We start from the raw sequence: 24,553 nt of genomic DNA on the forward strand, positions 1-24,553 counted from the left end.
AAGGAAGAAAAAACATGAAAAAATAAGTCTCAACACTAAAAATCTTGTAGAAGAAAGAAGAAGCCTGAAGGACAGTTACAACACAAACTACGCAAAACTTACTCAACTCAGTAAAACAATAAACAAAGAGATCTGAAAAGACATAAGGCAACATAACATGAGAGAGGTGACAAGGTTGGTAGAGGAAAATAGAAGTCTGAAAGTTCTAAGACACAACATGTCCACAGGAAAAAAGAACATACATAAGTTAAGAAATAAACAAGACGACATTGTGACTGATAAGGAAGAAATAGTGAGAACAGTGGAAGACTTCTACAGACAACTTTATGAAACAAGTGAATCCGATGAAAGACGTCCTTTACCAAAAATAGAGAATCAAGGCTCAGAGTTAATGCCGAACATAACTATTGGCGAAATTAAAAATGCGCTTCAAAAGATGAAAAACAATAAATTCCCAGGTGAAGACAAAATAATGACTAAAAGCATAAAACTAGGAGGAAATACACTTACTGGCACTTGCTAAATTATTCAATAAATTTCTGTGTGAAGCAATAACACCGACGCAGTGGAACAACGCAGAAATCATCTTACTTCATAAGAAGGGAGATATCAGCGACTTTAGAAACTACCGACCCATTAGCTTGCTGTCACAAGTATATTATAAGCTATTCACAAGAGTTATTACCAACAGACTAGGAAGTAAGTTGGATTTCTATCAGCCAAAAGAGCAAGCAGGTTTTAGAGCAGGATATGGCACAAATGATCATTTACAAGTTATTAAGAACTTAATAGAAAATAGTGTTGAATATAACAAGCCATTAGTCCTGATATTTGTTGACAACGAAAAAGCTTTTGACACCATAAGTCATCAAAAAATGTTAAAAGCCTTAACAGAGTGTCGTATAGATTATCGCTATATAAACATGGTTAAATAGATCTATCAAAATGCGACAGCAAGCGTGAAAATACGCTAAAGAGACCAACGCATTTAAAATAAAACGGGGAGTGCGACAGGGAGACACAATTTCGCCAAAATTGTTTACATTATTAGAGCATATGTTTAAGAACGCAAATCTGAGTGAAAAAGGAATTAATATCAACGGAGAAATACTTAGTCATTTGATATTTGCTGACGATATTGTTCTTTTTGCGATACTGCATCAATGATGCAGTATCGCAACTGCAGAAACTATACCTAGCCTCCTTACAAGTTGGATTAAAGTCAACCATACAAAAACGCAAATCATGACAAATCTTGCGTTAGCGAAAATATTTCAGTAAATGGCATGCCTATTGAAGAAACCACCTCTTATAAGTACTTAGAGCATGAGATACGCATAGGAAGAGATATTCAAACGTGCGAACTAAGCCGCCGCATTGGACTCACTTGGGTGGCATTCGGCAAGCTGATCTATGTCCTTAAGTCAGAACTGCCTATGTGTCTCAAAAGAAAAGTCTTTGATCAGTGTGTGTTGCCAGTACTTACCTATGGTGCAGAAATTTTAACAATAACCAAGAAAGTAAGAAATAAAATTTGTGTTACCCAAAGATCCATGGAACGCTCAATGCCAGGCATTTCTCGTCGGGATCGAATTACGAACAGGTAGATAAGACGGAGAACAGGAGTGACGGATGCCATAGAAAGATTTATGACCCTAAAGTGGAACTGGGCTGGACACATAGCTAGAATGTCGGATAACAGATGAACACAGCGAATAATACACTGGAGACCAAGACAAGAAGCATATCGAAGTAGAGGTCGTCCGCCAACCAGATGGTTTGATGACATAAAACGGATCGACAAAAACTAGATGCAAACAGCACAAAACAGAAATGCATGGAAAATACTGAGGTAGACCTATATCCAACAGTGGATAGATCTGGGTTGAATGATGATGATGAATAAGCAAAGACAGGAAAACAGGGCACTGTAAGCTGAATATACACTTGAAGCTGATGGGATCAGATGATGACCTGTGCTGATTCTGTCACCTGGAAGAAGAAACAGCAGAGCTTGTTCTATGCCAGTGTGGCAAATGTGCGGCTCTTTGTATTAGGAGAAGAAAATCCACCAGCAAATAGCTACATGAAAAGTTCAAACTCGAAGCTATTAGACCTTTTAAAAAGGGTCAGGCTAGAGAATGTTCTAGGACTAGAGGACCACAATACTAAAAAGGTCGCAATGGAATAGACCAAAAGGCCACTTCTTTAAATCTATCATGATAAACGGAGAGGCAGCACTGAAAAATCTCTTTGAATTTACTAAAGCTAAATTTTTCACAGTTGATTACCGTGATTGTGTAGAGAAACATACTGAGGTCGGTCAAGTGAAACGTAGAACAGGGGTTACTGAGAGAGTATCAAAGTTGCTTTCCTACGAAGGTAATTAACTCCATTTACTAAGGCTGAAAATCAGTACACACATTCTAAATTAAATATAAATAAAAGTTATTATAGTCGGTGAGCTGTATGAAGGGACAGAGCTGGTCGGTCGGCCCCAGTGAATGTACAGGGTTGTACACTATATTTTGTTCCCCTTGTAAACTGCTTTATTTACATAATTAGATAAAAATGTAAAATACAAAAGTTAATCGATTTTTTAATTATGATTTTTTGACATATATATCATACTAGTGACGTCGTCCATCTGGGCGTGATGATGTAATTGACTATTTTTTTAAATGAGAATAGGGGTCGTGTGCTAGCTCATTTGAAAGGTTATTCAATTCTCTATACAGAACTGTAAACATTAAGATCATTATTTATACAGGGTGTCCAAAATTTTTTTACAAGTTTTATGTATATTTTTACCAATATGTTGCTATATTTTTTAATATAATTTAATTTTCATTGTGCAGGTAGCTGAACAATTGGAAGCAATCAAAGCTAGCAGTGGTCTCCAATTTGGTTCTCAAACTAGATCAGATGCACCAAGTACATCAAAACAACCAATACAAAAACCTGCGATACGAAGGTCTTACGCCAAGAAAGATTTCAAACCCAAACCTCCAGTGGTGACTACTATAAGTGAGGCACTGTCATCTGCTCCACCTCCTCTTATAGTTTCAAAGAAACAGACTGTTTCGGCTCCAGAACCGAAAAAGGCTGTACAGGTTCAAGAAGAGCCTCCAGTTCAAGTGGAACGTCCATTGCAGCAAATGCTCCTTGAACAACCGGACGGCACGTTACGAACCATCACCGAGGGGGAAATATACGGTTTTCCAAGTGAAAGTATCAGCGGTGAACCAAATAGCTTTGTTTTCATGACTTTGGACTCGACTGGTAATTTAGTGCCTGTGAGCAATGAGGTTCTTAGGAAGTTAAGTCCCAATCTAGCTATAGACGGAGATACGAATAACTATGTACTACAAATAGACAACGGAGAAAGCAACCAACCAGTAACACTGAGTCAGGCTGCCGTTGGAAAAAATTCTAATCCGATTGAAGAATTATCAACTGGTAAGTTATTTTCATGTACATATTACTTTTGGGCCACCTCTATGATGAGATCATAGTTATTTAAATCTTTGATCCGAATATCCTTAAGGGGCTATTATAGTGTAAAAGTACGAAATTTTACTTTTTTGGGAATTTCTAAAATAAAAGTAATGTAAGTATATTATGTAAAACAATATTCATAAAAAAAATTGAAAATTAAACGATTTATGCGACACCGTCTACTGGCACTGTGAAAATAAAAACATAGGTCCACTGCTGTAGTGATTGGGACTAATAGAGATACTGAAACATAAAATTTCAAAGTAGTGGAGTCAATGAAGGTGGATATGAGTTATTACCTCAGATTTCGTTGAACCTCCATCGATTTTCATAAAAATTGGTGAGTGGTTAAAGGATACCTCAAGGAACAAAGGTGACATAGTGCCAACTTGCGCTTTTTGCATTTTAAGGGTGAAATACACCCCTTTTTTTAAATTATTTTTTAGATTTCTGAAAGTGCAGTCACTGTAAGTTTTCACTTCCTATTTCGTTGAACGTTCATCGATTTTCATAAAAATCGGTAAGTAGTTAGAGGATACCTCAAGCAATAAAAGTTATATAGCATCAACTTGCGCTTTTGCAATTTAGGGGTGCAATACACCCCTACTTTTTAAATTGTAAAAAATGCAGATTTCCGCATTATGGTGTAAGTAATCTCGTATAATTAAGAAAAATAAATATTTTTTTTATATTTATGTGCATGAATTGCATTTTTTTTAATTATTCTAACCTTATAGCAACCAAAAATCCGAAAATTAACCAGTCGAAAATCACGAAAACCTTATTCTTCTATATTTCTGAAAGTGTAGTCACTAAATGTTTTCACCCACGATTTCTTTGAACCTTCATCTATTTTCATCAAAATTGTTGATTAGTTAGAGGATACCTCAAAAAACAAAAGTGATATGGCACCAAGTTGCGCTTTCTGCATTTTATGGGTGAAATCCACCTTTTTTTTTTCAATGATAAAAATGCAGATTTCAGCATTCTGGCTCAAGCAATCTCGTTTAATTAAGTAAAATAAATATTTTTTTACATTTATGTGCATGATTTATAATTTTTATTAATTTTTCAAACCTTATAGCAAATAAAAATCAGAAAATTAGCAAATCAACAATCACGAAAAAAATTATTCTTTTATATTTCCAAAAAGGCAGTCACTGAAGGTTTTCACCCCTGATTTCGTTGAACCTTCATCAATTTTCATGAAAATTGGTAAGTAGTTAGAGGATACCTCAAGAAACAAAAATGATGTGGTACCAACTTGCGCTTTTATCCTGGGGGTGGATGTTACCCCTTCTCATGGGTGAACACTATTTTATTAAAAATAACCCCATAATTAGATAGAGGAGTAAATTCTAAGAAAACTTTCTTTTATCAAGTTTATAAATTTTTTATTTAAATAATATTTCATAATTTAATAAAATATTAATGGTACAGTAAAAGCTGACAATAACGGCCACTAAAAATAGAAAACAATTGGCCGTTATAGAAATGTTGCCGCTAATGCTAGGTTTCCTTTTCCACAAATACATATACTTGAAAATTTATTTATTTTAGTAATTAAAGCAAATCTAATTAATTATAATTCTACAAACAAACGGAACATACTAAAACTAAATTCAATTTACTACAATATAAAACAATATCTATACGAAAAAACAACTACAAGAAAAACAGAATTTTTGTTTGTTTTACATTTTTTAGATAAACGAAACATACTAAAACTAATTTAATATAGGTAATACATAATATAAAACAACATACTATAGCTACTACGAAAAACACGCTTATCACTAAAGTATCGTCGTGCTTTCATGCTATATTCAACAAAACCAACTTGGTACGGCCTTTAATTAGATATCGCAAATCACTTTGGCTGATTTTCTCTGCATATATATTATGTTTGAGGAATCCCTTTTTTTTGTGAGACTGGATATAGGACATTTCTCAAGTATGAATTCACATTCATGGTATATCGTTGCTATACAGGGATAATAATCTGTGCAATGTTATGGTACAGGCTACGTTAAATATGAAGTAAATGTGGAAGATATACACTGGTTATTCATTTCAATTTAATTTGATTGTTTTTTAATCGTTTACAATATTTAAAATAATTAAAGACATAAAGTTAGGGATTTCAAAAAGAAATTCAGTTTTCACTGGCAAGGTGGGAAATAATTAAGTGCTATACAATAGCATTTCATTACAATGTTCGTTACAGGCATTACAGGCTGCTCCGTTTGAGAAAACTCATACTCTCAAACTTTGAGAAAACACTCATTCAGTTTCGACCAACCCTGTATTAGCTAAAATTAAACGTTTTGCTAGATTAATAATTTTTAACAATAATAGACTATATTAAAAATCACTTGAAAATAAATTGATTTTCTGATGTCAAATCACTACAATTATACAGGGGGTGAATATTGCTATGAAATTTGAAAAAAAAAACGTAATTATCTTTTAAACTACTTCGTATAACATCACAAAACATATTTTAAGGAATAAAACATAGAGGAGAATCCAAAAATGTAAAAATATACAGGGTGTTCCATTAAACAAAAGATAATTTTGTTTCACCCTGTCAATATGGGTGGCCCTGTATATTTGGAAATGTATTTAACTTCTGATATTATCTATGCCCCAATCTCACCCAAATAAACTTTTTTCATATCTCCTACAACAAACGACTAATTGGACTTCCCACAACCTGTATACATACAAAATCTCCGCTATAAAATTTTTTCAAAGAAAATGTTATTGGTTTTTTAAAAATAACTCCGTTAATTTTTGAAATATGAGATTTATCCAAAAACCATTACAAATCTAAGTAAAAGGTCTATAACACTGTATTAAACATAATTTTCTAAATCCGTTATTTTTTTTTAATACAAGGTGAAAGGGCCCCGGTTACATGGTTCTCGCAGTAAAATTTAGGTTTTAAATGTTTCTATCTCGGTTATTTTTTGTTATAAAAAAATATTAAAAAAAGAAAAAGCTTAAATAAAGTTAAAACTAAAATTTTGTTCTCTACCATTTTTTAAGTATATCGAGTATTTTTGGAGTTATTATCAAAAGAAAATGAAATTCACGAAAATTTGAAAAATTCAAATTTTTTTTAATCGTATTTTTTTTTCAAATATATGCATTCTAAACCGGTCAAAATTATTGAAGTTATTACTTATGTTAAAATAAATAAAGTTTTAAATGGGTTACTATAAATTTTAATTTTTGTGGAAATGACGTATGTTTCATTTTTCATTCTTCCCTAAAAAATCTGAAAGGGTCCTCTTGTTTCCATCATAACTTGCTTAATTTTGATGCTATCGACTTCTTATATAGCTTTTTGATAGTTACCTTTAAGTACTTTATTAAAATGTTTAGTATCTATATTTAACAAAGTGCATCGTTTTCCTGTTATTTAAGCTTGAATACTAAGATTTGAGTACTCGCGGAAAAAAAATATACATTCAATTGCATATAACTCACTTTGTATATGTAATAAAGGATTTTTCGAATAAGGAGCTTATTTATTTTTATATTATCTTCGATTTTGGTAATAACAACTTTTTTGAAGAAACTTATGGTGCTTGAGTTATTTATGAAAAACTGCTTTAAAACATGGATTTTTTTCAGGAAAAATCAAAACTTTTGATCTTTAATAACTCAAAAACTATTGATTTATTGTAATAACTTTATATAACAAATTTTACTTATAATTTGTCGCTCTGTCGATTAGTGGTATTATTTTTAATAAAATAATTTCCACCCCCGAGAAGGGGTGGCATCCACCCCCAGGGTAAAAGCGCAAGTTGGCACCATGTCACCTTTGTTTCTTGAGGTATCCTCTACCTACATACTTACCAATTTTCATGAAAATCGATGGAGGTTCAACGAAATCGGAGGTGAAAACCTTCATTGACTCCACTAAAGTGATTATTGAAATATTAGTTATTTCCTATACCATCAACTAGGATTTTTGAAAAATATTAAAATTTGGAAAAAATGACGAAGTGTTAAAAATTCTTTTTTAAATTAGCTAAAACATTTTCAGTTTCAAAAACCGCCAAATTGACATTTTTTTATCCGATCAAAAAAACCCCTAGTTGATGGTATAGAAAATAACTTATGTTTCAATAATAAGTTTGAAATGTTATGTTTCAGGATCTCTATTAGTCCCAATCACTAGCGGTTGTTTTTATTTTCACGGTGCCAGTAGATGGCGCATAAATTGTTTAATTTTCAATATTTTTTGAAAATTGTTTTGGGGGATTCCATTTCAAATCACTCAATTTTTGATCAAAAAAACTTTTGGATCTCCGATTTGTCTGAAAATTGGTATACCGGGTGGTGAATCGTAAAACGGGCCATAGGAAACTCAATGTAAAATTCTAAACTGTTGAATTCCTGCTTTCCTAATTATTTTACATCAAAAGTCGTGAGAGAACATTTGTAGAGAATTGAAATCTGTATTAAAACCAAAAGTTAAAATTGTTTTACGATTTAAACGCATTCCAAAATTTTGAAAAATATAATACATTTGCCACAGTAGGTATGTGTGTAAAAGTTAGGCCACACGTTACTATTTAACTGACAGTGTTCACACCATTGACTGAATAAAAACTCTTTATTATTAATACTTTCTCCGCAACTGAGGGTATCTTATCAACTGTATTGTTTTTAAACAATAAATGATAAAATAAAAATATTGACAGTTCAAAAATGTGAAAATAATAACTTCATTGTGACACATTATTGCACTGTGTGTGGCCTAATTTTGGGCTGAAAAACTGAAAAATTTATTACATTTTTACAAAATTTTGGAATATGTTTAATTCGTAGAATAATTTTAACAGTTGTTTTCAATACAGATTTCAATCCTCTACAGATAGTTTCTAATGTCTTTTGATGTAAAATAATTAGGGAAGCAGGAATTCAGCAGTTTAGAATTTTACATTGAGTTTCCTATTCCTGAGTTTTCTTTTCCAATTCACAACCCGGTATAGCATCTGCGGCATGTAAAAATAAGACATCTAAGGTCGAATTGTCTTCTTTTTCTTCTGCTTTTTTTTTCTCAAAATATTATTTTAAGCGATTTTACAGTGATTTGGTATTTATTTAAACCAATTTGCATTTTCTATCGTAAAGTATCAATGGAAAAAATAATATTTTAATAGAAGGGACTTAAAAACGTCATTATATGGCATTATAACAAGTTATTTTGATTCAAAACAAGTTTTTGATCAAATTTTATAGTGTATAAAACGTTAAAATACCGTTTTTTACATTTTCCTACATTCCCAAAATACAACATATTCGATTTGGCTGAAAATTTGCCCACAGATAGCCAAAGCATAGGACTTTAAGTGGTTCAAACGATTTTAATAATTTTACAATAATAAAAAAGTTAATGTTGTTCTGAAGCTATTTTCTTGTGGCATTTTTACAATTTTAACGATTTATAATGGGAAATAAGCCACAATATTATTAAAAAATGATTTTTATTAAAATTATTTTTATGTAGTGAACTATCAAAATTTTTATTAAACATTATAAAACCATTTGCTAATAATGATGACACATTTATAAAAAATACAAAACATTTTTTAAACAAATTATCAACTATTGAGTTTAATCCAAATAATATTTTAGCAAGTTTTGACATAAACAGTTTATTTACAAATGTGCCATTAGATAAAACTTTAAACATAATCAAAACGAAATTAGAGAATGATGATACATTGACAACTAGGACAAAACTAAATGTATCAGCTATAATGGAGTTATTGACATTATGTACTAATAATACCTATTTTCAACTAAATAATGAATTTTATAAACAAAATTTTGGTCTAGCAATGGGCTCCTCTTTATCTCCATTATTGGCTAATATATTTATGGAGGATTTCGAAACTAATATCATTTCTAAACAAAATTTAAAACCCACTGTATGGTGGAGATATGTAGATGATGTGTTTTCAATATGGCCTCATAGATCAGAATTGTTGGATACATTCCTGAATATTATAAACGATCAAAAAGAAACAATAAAATTTACAATGGAAAAGGAATATAATAACACCCTGCCTTTCCTCGATGTTTTAGTCTCAAAGAAGGATACTGGATATGAGACTCAAGTGTATAGAAAACCAACACATACCAACAGATATCTCAATTATAAATCAAATCACAACATCAACATTAAAAAGGGAATCATAAAATCCTTATATGATAGAGCCAAAATTACTTGTTCTAACGAACATTCATTTTTAGAAGAAAAACAATTCTTAACATCTGTTTTATTAAAAAATGATTATCCTTTATCGTTTATAAATAAGGAATTGTCAAGATTGGATCGAATGGAACAGAACAACATAGAACGGGATCCTACAACATTCACAAGAAATAATACGAGGAAAATATCAATACCATACATAAAAGGACTATCCGAGAAACTTAAAACAATAGGAAATAAATTTAACATTTCAACAACATTCAAAACAACCAACACATTGAGATCTATTCTATCTAAAACTAAACCTAACAATGAACAAGAAAGGACAAAGAATTGTATTTATAAAATACCTTGTGAATGCGAACAGTTTTATATAGGTGAAACATCAAGACCATTAAACGTTAGAATAAGTGAACATCAATCTTATATTAAAAATAGAGAATTTGATAGATCTCAAATATGTCAACACGCATGGGATAATGAACATAGAGTTCAATGGAGAGATTCAAGTATAGTCCTGAAAGAAACATATAGTAAAAAGAGAAAAATCAAAGAAGCGGCTCTAATTATGCTAAACGAAACCAATTGTGTCGCAAATTCCTCGGTGGAATGCAGTAGGATATGGATACCCATACTGAAAGAGGGAAGTCAATAGAAAGAAAATACCACAATTAGTAAGTCAATAGTCGAGTTAGTACATATTTTATATTTTAGTATTACTTATATATCCATGTATTATTGATATTATTTATAATTTAAACAAAATTATAGTAAAGTCAGAAATTTGGTATTCATTTTGAGAGTATACTTGAATACTTGCGATGTCGGGATAGTATCACGAGGTTTTTCCTGGTTTTCCCTCGTGATTTACTATGAGATCTCTAACGCGAGAATTTTAATGTCACCGTTGCATGTGGTTGTCTTTTTAAAGACAGATCACATGCTATGATTTTTTTGTGACGGATATTCTTGAGTTGGGGTTGATTTCATGTAATCGAATGAACTATCTTTCAGTAAAGTCGTCCCAGGAACGCAACTCATAAATATTGGCAATATCATTTTAAAGTCTTCTACTTTAAAATGTATCATAATATGTATCTGAATTGCCGATATAAATGATTCAAATTAAATAAATTATTAGAAGAATTTTTTTACTAAGCAACAACATTTTTGTTTATGTTAGTAGTATTTTGTATTTTGTATTTGACAACGGCACCAGATTTGGGCGTCGAAACGTTAATAAAAATCATTTTTTAATAATATTGTGGCTTATTTCCCATTATAAATCGTTAAAATAAAAAAGTTACATGCAATATCATAGTCAAAAATGTTGGCGTCTACTGTAAGTACAATTAACTCGGAAAATATCGACCTCGCGACAAAAACTGTTAAAAAGAAATTGTAATAATTGTAAATACGATTTATTCGGAACAATTTCAGTTCTTACCATTTTTGTCGAAAAGTTAAAAATGGCGGAGATATTGAGCAAAAACGGCTCACCTTTAAAATCAAGATAGCGGGCTAACGTAACGGTGGAATTCATTCGCGATTTTAAATTTAGGCTACTATTGACCCCCTAAAGATTAGAAAAGTAAAATTTTGGGCAGCTGGGCATGCAAGGTCAAATGCTATCCCGACTGGACTAATATATTTTTGATTCTAATATTATTGCATGTAACTTTTTTTGTATTGTAAAATAATTCAAATCCTTTTAATAACTTAAAATCGTTTGTACAACTTAAAGTCCTATGCTTTGGCTATCTTTGCGCAAATTTTCAGCCAAATCGAATATTGTGTATTTTGGGAATGTATAAAAATGTAAAAAACGGTATTTTAACGTTTTCTACACTAAAATTTGATCAAAAACTTAATTTGAATCAAAATAACTTGTTATAATTCCTTATAATGACATTTTTGAGTCCCTTCTATTAAAATGTTATTTTTTCGATTGATACTTTACGATAGAAAATGCAACTTTGTTTAAATAAACACCAAATCACTGTAAAAGCGCATAAAATAACATTTTGAGAAAAAAAAAAGAAGAAGAAGACTTTTTGACCTTAAATGTCTTATTTTCACGCCCCGCAGAACCTATACACCGAGTTTCAGAAAAATCAGAGATCTAAAAGTTTTTACCTCAGTGATTTGACATGGAATGTACCTTTTACATATTTATACTTCTTTTTATAATAAATGCTCATGCAAATTTTCAAAACAATTGGTAAAGTACTTTTTATTTCAGAAATAGGGAACTTTCACTAAAATTTTTTTTTGCATAAAATTGTTAATTTATGTTTTAAAATGTTATATTCAAAATATTACGTCTTAATAATGAATAGTGTATGTACAACATCTAATCAAAGTTCCGCGCCTAAAATTTCCGTTTTAAACAACTTCAAAAGCGAGACCTGTGGTCTGACGTCACAGGCCACTCGTATCGTTTGTCCGTTCGGGGTGGGCCATTGCATTTAATGCAGTTTGCCCATAGATAAATAATATAGTTGAAATATCTTGTTTTACTCTGTGGCAAAAATGATTTTTTCTGTGACAGGCAAAATATTAACATTTTACCTCTGTTGACATGTATCAAAAAGTTCTTTTTTATGAAATTACTTTGTTCGTTTCTTGTGTTGAAGAACAAAGAAGAAACAAGTGACTTAAAAATAAACAAAACTTTTAGTAATAAAAGTAAGAGTAACTAAAAAGTATTGGTGCTACTATAGTATGCGGTCTACAGTCGGGTTTCTACTATAGCTTGCGGTCTACCGAGGGATGCGGTGTAAGTATAAGCTGAGATGATAAAGATATTAACTTGTAAAATTACAATAATGATTCTTCTTATTTATGCGTATTATTAACTTTGTAAAGAAGGATTTTGTTGCTGCTAATCACCATAATCTTTTCTCAGAAGGCTTTGAACACAATAATGAAATGCTCCAGTAGGTACTAATAAACATTACAATAAAATATAATCTTTATTATAATGCAAATTACACCGTAATCTTTTCCAGGATATACGAAATCCTTCGATTAGAGGTAGGTAGATCAAACCCACGGGGTAAACCGTATAAGTACTATAATATAATGGTACCAAACTATTGTTATAAACGGTTTAAACATGCTTATTAATAACTCTTACTTATTTGCCTTGACACCTAGCATTTCTCCAATAGAATAGCTTTTACTACTTTTTATAAAAGTTGCCACGATGAAGACATCAACGGTAGGTAAGTTAGTCAGATTGACCTTTTGAAAAACTCTCGTCCGTCATATTATGCGTTTTAAACTCTTTACAAAGTAGCACTCAACTTTATCAATTTCAGTTTAAAACTAAGCTGATTGGGGAACTACTTATTACAATATATAAGATGAACATAAATAATACCTAGGAATTTTTCATTAAAGACGATTAAAATGTAATATACCCGTGATACCTACCTTAATCGCGTTGTTTCCGCCGGTTCACCGTGGCCGGTGACGTCGAACCAATAGAAGGACGTTCAAGAGCCTCCTAAGATATTTGAATTTTATAGCATTTTCAAAACGTCGTAATTAGCGTACGGGTTAAAAATATTTGTTTTTTTCGCATGCAAGCGTTTTAAGATCATGTTACCTTATGTTTTTTAATATCATTTTAATATTTAAAAATTTTTGCAAGTTCCCTATTCCCAAAAAAGTACACGAGTTTCGTACTTTCACACTAGGCTAGCCCCTTAAGAGGCAAGATCAGCATGCGGAAAACACGTTCCAAGACTTTAATTTTGAATATTTTGTCGAGATATTTGGCACACATATTCGTAATATAGTAAAGAATGGCGGTACAGATCCCAATTTGAGGAATTTCTTCCATACTTTACGGACACACTGTATATTCAAAATAAAAATTTGTAGTCTGAATTTTTTGAGCTATTCGTGGTTGAAAATTCTGAAATTTTCAAAATCAATTTTATGGCCTGCATGCAGACAACTCACTGGAAAAGAGCATCAAAGGACAGACAGTTATGGAAAGATTTGGGGAAGGCCTATGTCCAAAGTTGGATAGAAATGCACTAAAGAAGAAGAAGAAGATGGAGACAATGCTGGGGTAGAAATTGGTTTGAATTGCTGAATGAAATGGAATTTTATATATTATGTTTTCAATTCTTCAGGGCTTTGTAGACAGTGGGCATAAAGAATCTTATAGTATTTTGATTTCGTGTTCTTAACATATTTGCATGCACTTTCGGACAAAGGCCTCCCATGAGTTCTCCACTCTTCTTTCTTTTGTGTTATTCAATGTCAGTTTCTCTCAACTTTTTATTTGATGTGGTGTAGCCATCGTTTTTGTCAATGTCTCTTGTTCATCTTTCGTTGTCCTGTCGTACCACATGCCCTACCCGGGTCCTACTTCTTTTGCGCAATTTTCTCTAATTACTTTTTATTTACTTTGCGTTTTGATTTACTCCTCATTAAACAATTAAACATATAAAGTACTATTTTATTTTTTTCAGGTACTCCTAAAGTGGATAACGCCAAGATAGAGCTTCCCTTGACCCTTCCCATAACCATTGGACAACCACAGCAGCAATCGTTATCACTTCCCATAACAATTGAACATCAGCGACCACAGCAGCAATCGTTGTCAATTCCTTTAACAATTGAACATCAGCGACCGCAGCAGCAATCATTACATGTACTACAACCACAGCAATCTCAACAAGAGCAACATATAACCTCCTTACCAGATACTCCAGTAATGAATGTGGAAGTTGCCAGTTCGAATGGAGATCAACCTCAACATATATTGGTATCAGGGGATGATTTAGCGACACAAAAGTTTTTGGAGACCCTCAGCGGAAATAAACTAGATTTAGCTACTCTAATTGCAAACGCCGAGGGAAAGAGTATTGTGATACAAACTGTTAACCAGGAAATTATAATTAATACGAGTACAGACCATCCGATGTTGTCAAATGTAACGGAAAATACAGAAAGTGGAAGAAATCCCATATTTGCAACGCATTCCAATAAAACGGACATATTAGCCGCAGCTTTGGCAGATACAGATGTTTTTTCAACGCAGCCAAGCAGAGGTGCACAACTAAGTCCTAACAATGCCCTTTATCCAATAAACGTCGGTAACGTTTTGGAAACAAGTCTTACCTTAAGTTCCCCTATAATGACACCTTTAGAAGTACCAAGTACGAATAACAAAAAGATTTCTGAAGACGAAGCTGATATTTTGACGCAAGTACCGAAAAACGTAGACCTTCCGATTACGATAACAGATCCCAATATTTCTCAAACAGTGGCCAATCAACAGGTAGCATTAATGGGTAATGAATTTCAGTCCAATTTGGAACTAGGTTTATCCATAGCAGAAACAACAATTTCGTCAGTAACGACCGGGTTAACTAGTCCCAGCTACAGTTATTCTTTGCCATCTTTAGACGAAAATGACATTTCTCACAAACCCTTCAACAGTAGCATGCCTCTGCTGAACGATGACGCAGAAGACACGAATCTCTCTCACAAAAAGTCAAACAAACACGTCGACAAAAGTGATCTTAACTCTGACGATTATTTAGAACAAAGTCGCTATACTCTTGGAGGCACAATGTGCGATTCCTTAAGTGAACCTCCTCCAGAGATGTTCGAAATGCCCGAAGTCAACTCGTATAACGAGAGAAACGGCAGCAACATTCCCCTGTATCTTCAGAGCACCCCGGATCCCAAAGATGACGATGGAACGGACGCGTCGATTCAGGCAGAGAGTTCTAGCGAAGGGTCTTGCGAGATTCCTCTGCAGCCGAAAATTGTTGCCAAGTCTGTGGATTTGTCGGAAGAGTCCGATTTGTAATTGTAAAGTTCTAATATTAGAAAGAGCAGGTTCCTAATTTCTGTGGGTAATTTATCAAGTGATTGTAGACCTTAATAGATTTTTGTTCGAAAGGTATAGAGGGTGTCCAGAAACTCTACCGACAAACGAAAATAGGAGATTCCTCCGATTATTTTTTAATGATTTTAACTTCCAATCGTATAGTAAGATATTTGATCACGTGTTTAATTCTGTCCAATCAGATTAAAATTATACTGAGAATTATCTACTGTAGAAAATTACTGATAAAATTTTTTAAGTAGATTGTTTCTGTTTAATGGCAACCAGTTTCCTAGTTTTGACAACTGCCACATTTAAGAAAATATCCATATTATACGTATTAAAAAATAATCTTATGAATATCACACGACAGTAAGAATAAATAAGAAAATATTGCTTCATTTTTACTCAAATTTGTTGTCATTGGGCAATAGCCACTCGAGCCCTGCGGGCTCTCGTGTCTATTGCCAGACAACAAATTTTCGAAAAACTGTCGCATTATTTTCAATTTATTCTCACTCTCTTGTGCTATTATACCCGATAATTTTAAGATAATTTAACCCAATTCACTTAGTCCGAAAATGCTTCCTAAGGGAGCTAGAGCACTTTGAAGATGGCGTCTTGTAATTAGTTTTTCTTAAATACCCTCAGAACGCTTCTATTTAGAAAAACGAAAATTGGTACACATATTTATCATCCAGAGATAAATCGATTCCATTTATTATGGATTTCTAGTACCGGTCATAGACGCCCCTTTTGGGTAGGGCAACGGTTATTTTATTCCATAACTTTTTTATATTTAATTTTTAAGCATTTTTGACTATGGATTATTAAATTGTGAGGTATTCTAATCCTAAAAGGTACTCTTGCTTTATGTCCATAAGATATACCGTTTTCTAGAAAAATCAATTTGAAAATTTTTCGTTTCTTGAATTAAAAAAAAATTCAAAAACAAACTATTTAGAAAAACGAAAACTGGTACGTTTATGTATATTCCAGATATGAATCGATTTCATTAATTATCAAATTATTTCATTATAATCAAAAATAGACTAGGACAAACAAGAAACTGCATACGAAAATTGAACCCGAGACTGGGATAAGAACATCAGCATAAAAACAAAAAGAAGAATATATAATACCATGACAAGAAGTATCCTCACTTATGGGTGTGAAAATTGTACAATAAATAAGAAAACCAAAAATAAAATAAAAGCAACAGAGAGAAGGAGAAGCTGCAGAGTAAGTGCAAATTTCAACGGTTATTTTATCGCATTACTTTTTTGTCTTTAATTTTTAAGCATTTTTGACACTAGATTAATAAATTATGAGGTATTCTGGTACTAAAAGTTACTCTTGCTTTAAGTTGGTAAAATACACCGTTTTTTCTTGAAAATTTTTTTCAACTTCTTTTCAAATTCAAAAAACAAAAGTTTTAAATCGGGTTTTCTAGAAAATGGTGTGTCCTACCGACTTAAAGCAAGAGTACCTTTTAATTCTAGAATACCTCAACTTTAATAATCCAGAGTCAAAAATGTTTAAACGTTAAAAACAAAAACGTTATGCGATAAAATAGCCGTTGCCCTACCCAAAACGGACGCCTATGACCGGTACTAGAAATTCGCAATGAATGGAATCGATTTATCCCTGGAAGATAAATAAGCTTACCAAACTTCGTTTTTCTAAATAGAAGCGTTCTGGATGTATTTAAGAAAAACTAATTACCAGACGCCATCCTCCAAGAGCTCTAGCTCCCTTAAGAAGCATTTTCGGACTAGGTGAATTGGGTTAAATTGTCTTAAAATTATCTGAGGAATCTTCTGTCTTCGTTTGTCGGTAGATTTTCTGGACACCCTGTATACTTGTGGCATCTGAAATTCATAATTTTGTATAAAAAGATATGAAATTTAATGTAAACAATTAAAAAGTTTTCACGTTTTTGAATTTAAATTGAAAAATGAGAAAATTAGTAGATCTATTATGATGTAATTAATCAGTCCTTATTATTTTATTATATTCTTTATATATTACTTTATTATTAGGTACTTTATATATTCTGTTCAAATCTAATATTTGCATGTTTTTTGTATAAAAAAATGTAACAATGTAATATTGGACATTTTAACATTGCTATGACGTAGAATTTCTTCATACAGTATTGTTTGATATACCGGGTGTCCACTTATATTTTCCCCCATTTCAACTGCCTATAGCTTCTAAACGACTCGAGATAGAAATATGCGATTTTCGCTGAAATGTTTTATTTTGGTAAAAGTTTTGTTTGAATGGATTCAATTTTTTATATCGCTTTTAAATAAATGGCGGATTAAAAAAAACGTTGACTTTTTTTTAATGAAACACCCAGTATATTATTTTTGTAAATTGAAAGAACGGTCATTCACTTATCCAGCGATATAAAGTTTTTTAAACTCGGTTGCCAAATGATTGAGTAATTAATTTTTAAAATGAGAGATGCAATGTGGAAATCACATAACAGAATATGAATTTGCTTAGTTATTTTAATCATGTTATTTTATGTGATTTCCACGTTGCATCTCTAATTTTAAAAATTAATTACTCAGTCATTTGACAATCGATTTTAAAAAACTTTATATCGCTGGATAGGTGAATGGCCGTTCTTTCAATTTACAGAAAACCATATACTGGGTGTTCCATTAATAAAAAGTCAACAAGGTTTTTTTTCAAAAATCCGCCATTTTTTTTCGTAATTGAAAGCGATATAAAATATTAAATCCTTTCAGACAAAACTTTTACTAAAATAAAACATTTTAGCGAAAACCGCATATTTCTATCTTGAGCCGTTTAGAAGTTATAGGCAGTTAAAATGGGGGAAAATATAAGTGGACACCTGGTATAATACCAAATTATAGCACTAGACCGGGCGTCATCTAGGTAAATCGTATATGATTCCATGTTTTGCTTTAATCGTTTCAAAATATTTGGTCATATTTTCGAACTCAATCGATTTTTTCATATACGAGTTAACTCGAATGGAAAATTTCGTATACAAATCCAAATGTGTATTTTTGAATATTTTCGAAATGATATACGTATACGAGAAGAATTTGCACCAGCAACACTGCAAATTCGAACAACTACTCAAATAAGAAAAAAAAAAAAGAATACTTAATTGACAGTTTTACCTATTTAAATTAGTTTCTTGTAAATTAGCTGAAAGGATCAAAAAAGGGCATGAAATATGGTGGTTCAGTATCGGCCGAACAAAAAAAGAGTGGAGCGAATTTATTGAGACGCATCCCATGTTAAAATGTAAGTTCAATGTAAAAATATTGTATACAACAACGATTAAAAACTATCAGCTGAGATCTTATCTGACGTACACGTCAGATAATGACAATTACTACGTTAATTCGTATACGTGCATCAAAACTCGCAATGGTTTAGATCCATTCGAGTCATTGTATATGAACAAATTCGTACACTAAGTATTCGAAAATACAATAAACTGGATTTCGAGCGAATTTGTTCTAATTTCGTTTGTTCTAATTCGAAAATACCACCCTGAATTCATTCGAGCACATTTCACATACGAAATTAGAACACATTTGCTTGAAATCCAGTTTCTTGTATTTTCGAATACTTCATGTATGAATTTTTTTCGTATACGACGACTCGAATGGGTCTAAACCATTCGAATGGCAGCTAATCTGGAAAGCTCATTGTACTTGGCGCTCGTGTAGTTGGAGGTCACGTCAACTTACGTCAACATTCAAATCAATCTATTTCTAAGTAAATATTGCATAATTTATTTCGCTGTGTGAATAATTTGAGAAAACAAAATGCCTCAATGTTGTGCTGTGCATTTGTGCTTATCGAGAACATCTGGACACATGTTTTCCAAAGATATTCTGATGAGAAAAAAGTGGATTGTAACAATAAGAAGGGATAAATATGTGCCCACAATAAATGCACGTATCTGCAATAAACATTTTGTTGAAGCAGATTACATATTGCCCCTAGATTCGACTGTAAAAAATAGAATACTTCACTATAAAACTCAGATGAAAATTTATTATAAACGCACGAATTAAGATATGCATTTTATATACATACATTCACACTGTTGCCACATCTACAATCGCTTTTTATGGAGAGAAAATATAAAAAATTTATATTTGAAATAATGGTATAGAAAAATGTGAAATAATAATTTGAAAGAATTCTCAAGTTCTCAATATTTTTTAGTGACTAAAACATACCTGATCAAACCTAACCTCGAAAATAATATAAACAAGTTAATAACTGAAAATTTAAGTTACATATTACCTTTAAAATATGCTATAAAATGACTAAAACATAACCTGATTAAACCTAACCCTAAATTTTTCTAATTTCAACTTAAATTTAAGGTCACCTTTCACCTGGACAAACACCCAAATAATTATACTTACATAATTAAATTAACACATTCTATATTGCCATAAAGAATTATAATTTTTTTAAATATGGCAACATTGCAGAACCAGCTGCGCTCAACCCATGCTTAAACCATACCGTAAACATACACCAAATGCGCAACTGTCATGGCGGCCATATTTTGAAAATATGTGAAAATATCACATTTTTAAATGAGATAAACACAAAAATTAATGCCGAGCGCACTCATTTGTGAATTTTAAATTGAAAAAGTAAGGCAGATATCATATACACAGTTGTCAGACTCGTGGGAGGAGTGAGTCAATAAAACACTGTGTTTATCATTCGATAAGGGCTTCTTTTTTCCAGTAACTCTCATATATCTTCTCCTCAATTCGTTTTTCAACGCACAAACAGTCCTAGATCCGTATTTTTCTGCCATCATTTATTATTTATTAAATCGTAAACAAGAACACCATATACAAACTTCACGAATTTTCAAAACGTTGACCCCCCCCCCCCCAACTACACTAGCGCCGCCAAGCGGGAGCAACGGCGTACATAGCTGCCATTTTGATGCTCGTATACGAATTAAAGTAAGAATTGTCATTGTCTGACGTGTACGTCAGATATATCTCAGCTGATAGTCTTTAATCGTTGTTGTATACAATATTTTTACATTGAACTTACATTTTAATATTGGATGCGTCTCAATAAATGCGCTCAACTCTTTTTTTGTTCGGCCGATACTGGACCACATTTCATTGCCCTTTTTTGCTCCTTTCAGCTAATTTACAAGAAACGAATTGTTTTTGATGACAAAATTACAATAAAATAGGTTAAGTAAAAGTGTCAATTATTTTTCTTTTTTTTTTCTTATTTGAGTTTTGGTTGTTCGAATTTGCAATGTTGCCAGTGCAAATTCTTGTCGTATATGTATATCATTTCGGATGACATTCAAAAATACACATTTAGATTCGTATACGAAATTTTTCATTCGAGTTATTATTATATTATTTATTTTCAACTCATATACGAAAAAAATTGATTGAATTCGAAAATACGATCCGAGTACTTTACCTTTCACTTAATCACATATACTATTGTACTTTTCCCTCTTTGATCATGTTTAGATCAACAATTTCAAGAATGTTAATATTTCCGATGCAAATATCCCTTATTAGGCTTTCGTTAGTCTGTGATTCGCAAAACATGAGATGAGAAGGAACGATCATCAAATAAAAATTTACTCTACTACTCTACTCATTTAGAGTAAGTGGAGAAATCAGATGTCTCCATGCATTTCGGTCAGTAGCTAGTCTTTCTGCTTCTCTCCATCCAATATTTCTTTTTTACGCAAGCCTTTCCAATATTTGCGTTCCACGTTCTTGCTGGCCTGCCTCTTCGTTGTTTGTTGTCAGATGCCGCTTTCCATACCCTCTTTACAGTTCTACCCTCACTCATTCTCGCCATATGTCCGAATCACGATAACTGTTTCGTTTCAAGTCTGTCTAAGTTCCTTCCAACACCGCACCTTTCACGTATGTCTTCATTTCTTATACGATCACGTCTGGTCACCCTGGATACCGCACGTAAATATCGCATTTCGCATGCTTGAATTTTACTACGGATGTTCTCGTTCACTGTCCACGTTTCACTACCGTAGAGTAGCACCGGCCCGTATACAGTTTGAATTACTTTCATTTTTGTTTTCAGGCTTACTTCTTTCTTCCTAATAAAACTTTTATTTAGTGCATAGTATAATTTTGTTGCACTCATTACCCTCTTGTTTATTTCTGGTTCTATATTTCCTTGCCCATTCATTATTGATCCTAGATACTTGAAGTCATCTACTTGTGTAATGGTCTCATTATTCAGTTTTACATTTATATTTTCTTGAGTTATCGATGTTACTAAAGCTTCTGTTTTTTCAATATTTATTTTCATCCCAAATTTCTTAAAGGCTTCATTCCAAACGTTCATATTCACTTGCAAGTCTTTTTCTGATTTTGCCACAATTACCAGGTCTTTGGCATATATCAACTCTGACACGTAAACTTGTTGAAGTTTATAATACACCCCAACCCTAGTTCTTTTTACCTTACCCCTGCATTCTTTTGCAATTTCTTCCATAAGAGTGATGAATAACAAATGACTCGGAACACCACCTTGTCTTACACCTGTCCTTGTGTAGAATTCTAGAGATGAGCGATTGTTCATTCTTACATTATTACGTCTACATTTATATATACTCTTTATTGCTTGGATTAACTTCGGTTTCACATTTCTACGGTTTAATATTTCCCAGATCTTGTTACGTGGCGCCCGATCAAATGCTTTTTCCAAGTCCACAAAACAGAGAAACAACTTACTGTTATGCTCTAGGACTTTTTCTGATAACTGTCTCACCGTGAATATGAGATCGGTTATAAGATTAAATCATTTCTAAATTAATCATACTCTCTTTATAAATTACCTGCAAAGTTAAAAACGTATGTAAAGAACTTTACTATCTTGACTGAAAATAATTAACAATTCTTTTTTGTATATACATTTGTATAGGTTATAGGATATTGCTATCAAAAAATTTATATTAGTTTTGATTTCCTTACGTTTGTACATAGTTGTTGTTATGTACAATTTTGTACATAAAAGCTTTTATTAGTGATTTTTTTTATTACATACAGATAGGTTTTCATGTAAGCACATTTATCATAATTATTAACATACTTTGTGTTATAGATGGATATAATGTGTGATTACTTTTTTGATGGTTATTGTTTCTTTTTTTTGTAACAGATCTAAAGTTTAAATCTATTTTAGAAATCATAGTTATATTATTTAAACATTACAATGTATGATTTTATTAAAAAATGTATTTCCTGTCTGTGCTTTTTTAATTATTTCTTTTTTGTAAAATATACACTTCTCCAAGAAATTAACGCATTACCTTAAAAATTGGTCATTTTTAATGTCTCCAATAATTTCCTAAACCTGTTTTCCGATTTGTGATTTGTTTAACATGTTGTAGTCTTATTCTTTAACAATATCGCTGTAATAATATTGTTGCTAGACAGGTAAATTGTCGTATACCGGGTGTACCAATCAAACTGTGATTTTTTTCTCAAAGTTCGCGTCACCCTGTGGAATATTCGAACATTTATAAAAGACTGACATTAAAACCCAACTAGAGCCTCATATTTTCTTAATATTCGGTTTTTTATTCATTCGCTTATGTTGGATAACAAAAAAGTTAAGGTACTTTAACAACTAGCCTTGTTTTTTATCAATACAATGCGTTTTTAAAAAGTATGGAAAACTTTGAGGGGTAATCCTGCATGAAAAAATAGTGACAGTTTGCTTTATAAACATATGTCTGCAAATGCTTTGTTTCCGAGATAAGGGATGTTGACATTTTTCTTACAAACTGACGATTTATTTATTGCTCTAAAACCGGTAAGATAGCAAATTAAATTTGGTAGATTTTAAGAGGTAGTCCGTCCGCACATGAAGCTACTAAAAAGAAACTAAACTAGTTGGTAACTATACAATCACCAACGGTAACCGGTCAACTGCTCGAAATCAATTGCTCAAAAACGAATTGCTCGAATAAAAAAGAAAATTATATATTTAAATATTTATAAATAATAATACAAAATATAGACATAAGAACGATATTTTAAATAGGACAAATTGTGTGATATTCTACGTACATAATCATATTATATTAATAATATAATTTATGCTGAAAAAAATATTTATTACAAATCCAAAATGTCTGAACTTTGGAAGTAAATAACGATTTTGTTTTAGTCTTATTATGATAATTTACAGGTATTGGGGAAGGCTTAAAATTATTACCTTAATTTTATCGAAGATGGAATGGCATCGGGGATTCCAAAATGCAAATAAGTGCTGATAGGTTATTGCGTTTAATAAACAATTATGAACGACAAAAAATAATATTTATGTGATTATATATTTAACGCCTTTTGTTGTAATAATAAAGGATCATATCTTTATCACAAGAATCACTAGACATTTTTAACAAGATAACTGACGATCTCAAGAAAATGTCTAGAAATTGGATGCAAAGTGCTCAAAATAGAGCACAATGGACAAAAATGAGGGAGGCCTATGTCCAGCAGTGGACGCAAATGGCTGGATGATGATGACAATTGCTAGTTCTTCTCTCCTTTTCTCTTCCAATAGCATTCCAAGCTTTTTCGGTGATGTCTTTGCGCGAATATTCATTCAACCTATAGTCCATATAGGTACGGATGTTTTTCCACTTCTTTTATTAATTTTATATTTAACGATTGTTCAGTTTCGACATTTTGCGTGGTAATATAAAATAATAAAATAAAAATGTATACCATTTTTATTCAGTTGCAATGCGAAAGCAAATCAATCTTATTTTTCACTTAGAATACGGAGCGCAGTCCAGCACTCTGAATCGACGATTTTCGACTCTTATTGGAGTCTCATCGGAGAGACGTAGGCCTGCTGCTCCATACTTGAAGTGACCAACCATGAAAGCTTACCCCCCACATTGCAAC

The 24,553-nt window shown here is 32.0% G+C and overlaps 1 protein-coding gene across 2 annotated transcripts in view; it reads left to right on the plus strand.

Annotated features, from left to right (window-relative positions):
• Positions 1-24,553, plus strand: part of LOC126890074 (uncharacterized) — a 308,382-nt gene that overhangs the window by 85,626 nt on the left and 198,203 nt on the right. Inside the window, exons 8-9 of one of the 2 annotated variants that reach the window (XR_007700278.1) lie at positions 2,859-3,459; positions 14,230-16,438. Coding sequence is in view for 1 of the 2 variants with exons in the window: in XM_050658904.1 (XP_050514861.1) it covers positions 2,859-3,459; positions 14,230-15,578 (1,950 nt within the window). In the remaining variant the exon portion in view is untranslated. Of the gene's footprint in view, positions 1-2,858; positions 3,460-14,229; positions 22,882-24,553 lie in introns of those variants that run through there. The other variant, XM_050658904.1, reaches the window with a different exon arrangement.

The sequence above is a fragment of the Diabrotica virgifera genome, chromosome 8 (genome assembly GCF_917563875.1).
Source record: "Diabrotica virgifera virgifera chromosome 8, PGI_DIABVI_V3a".
Classification (NCBI taxonomy): domain Eukaryota; kingdom Metazoa; phylum Arthropoda; class Insecta; order Coleoptera; family Chrysomelidae; genus Diabrotica; species Diabrotica virgifera.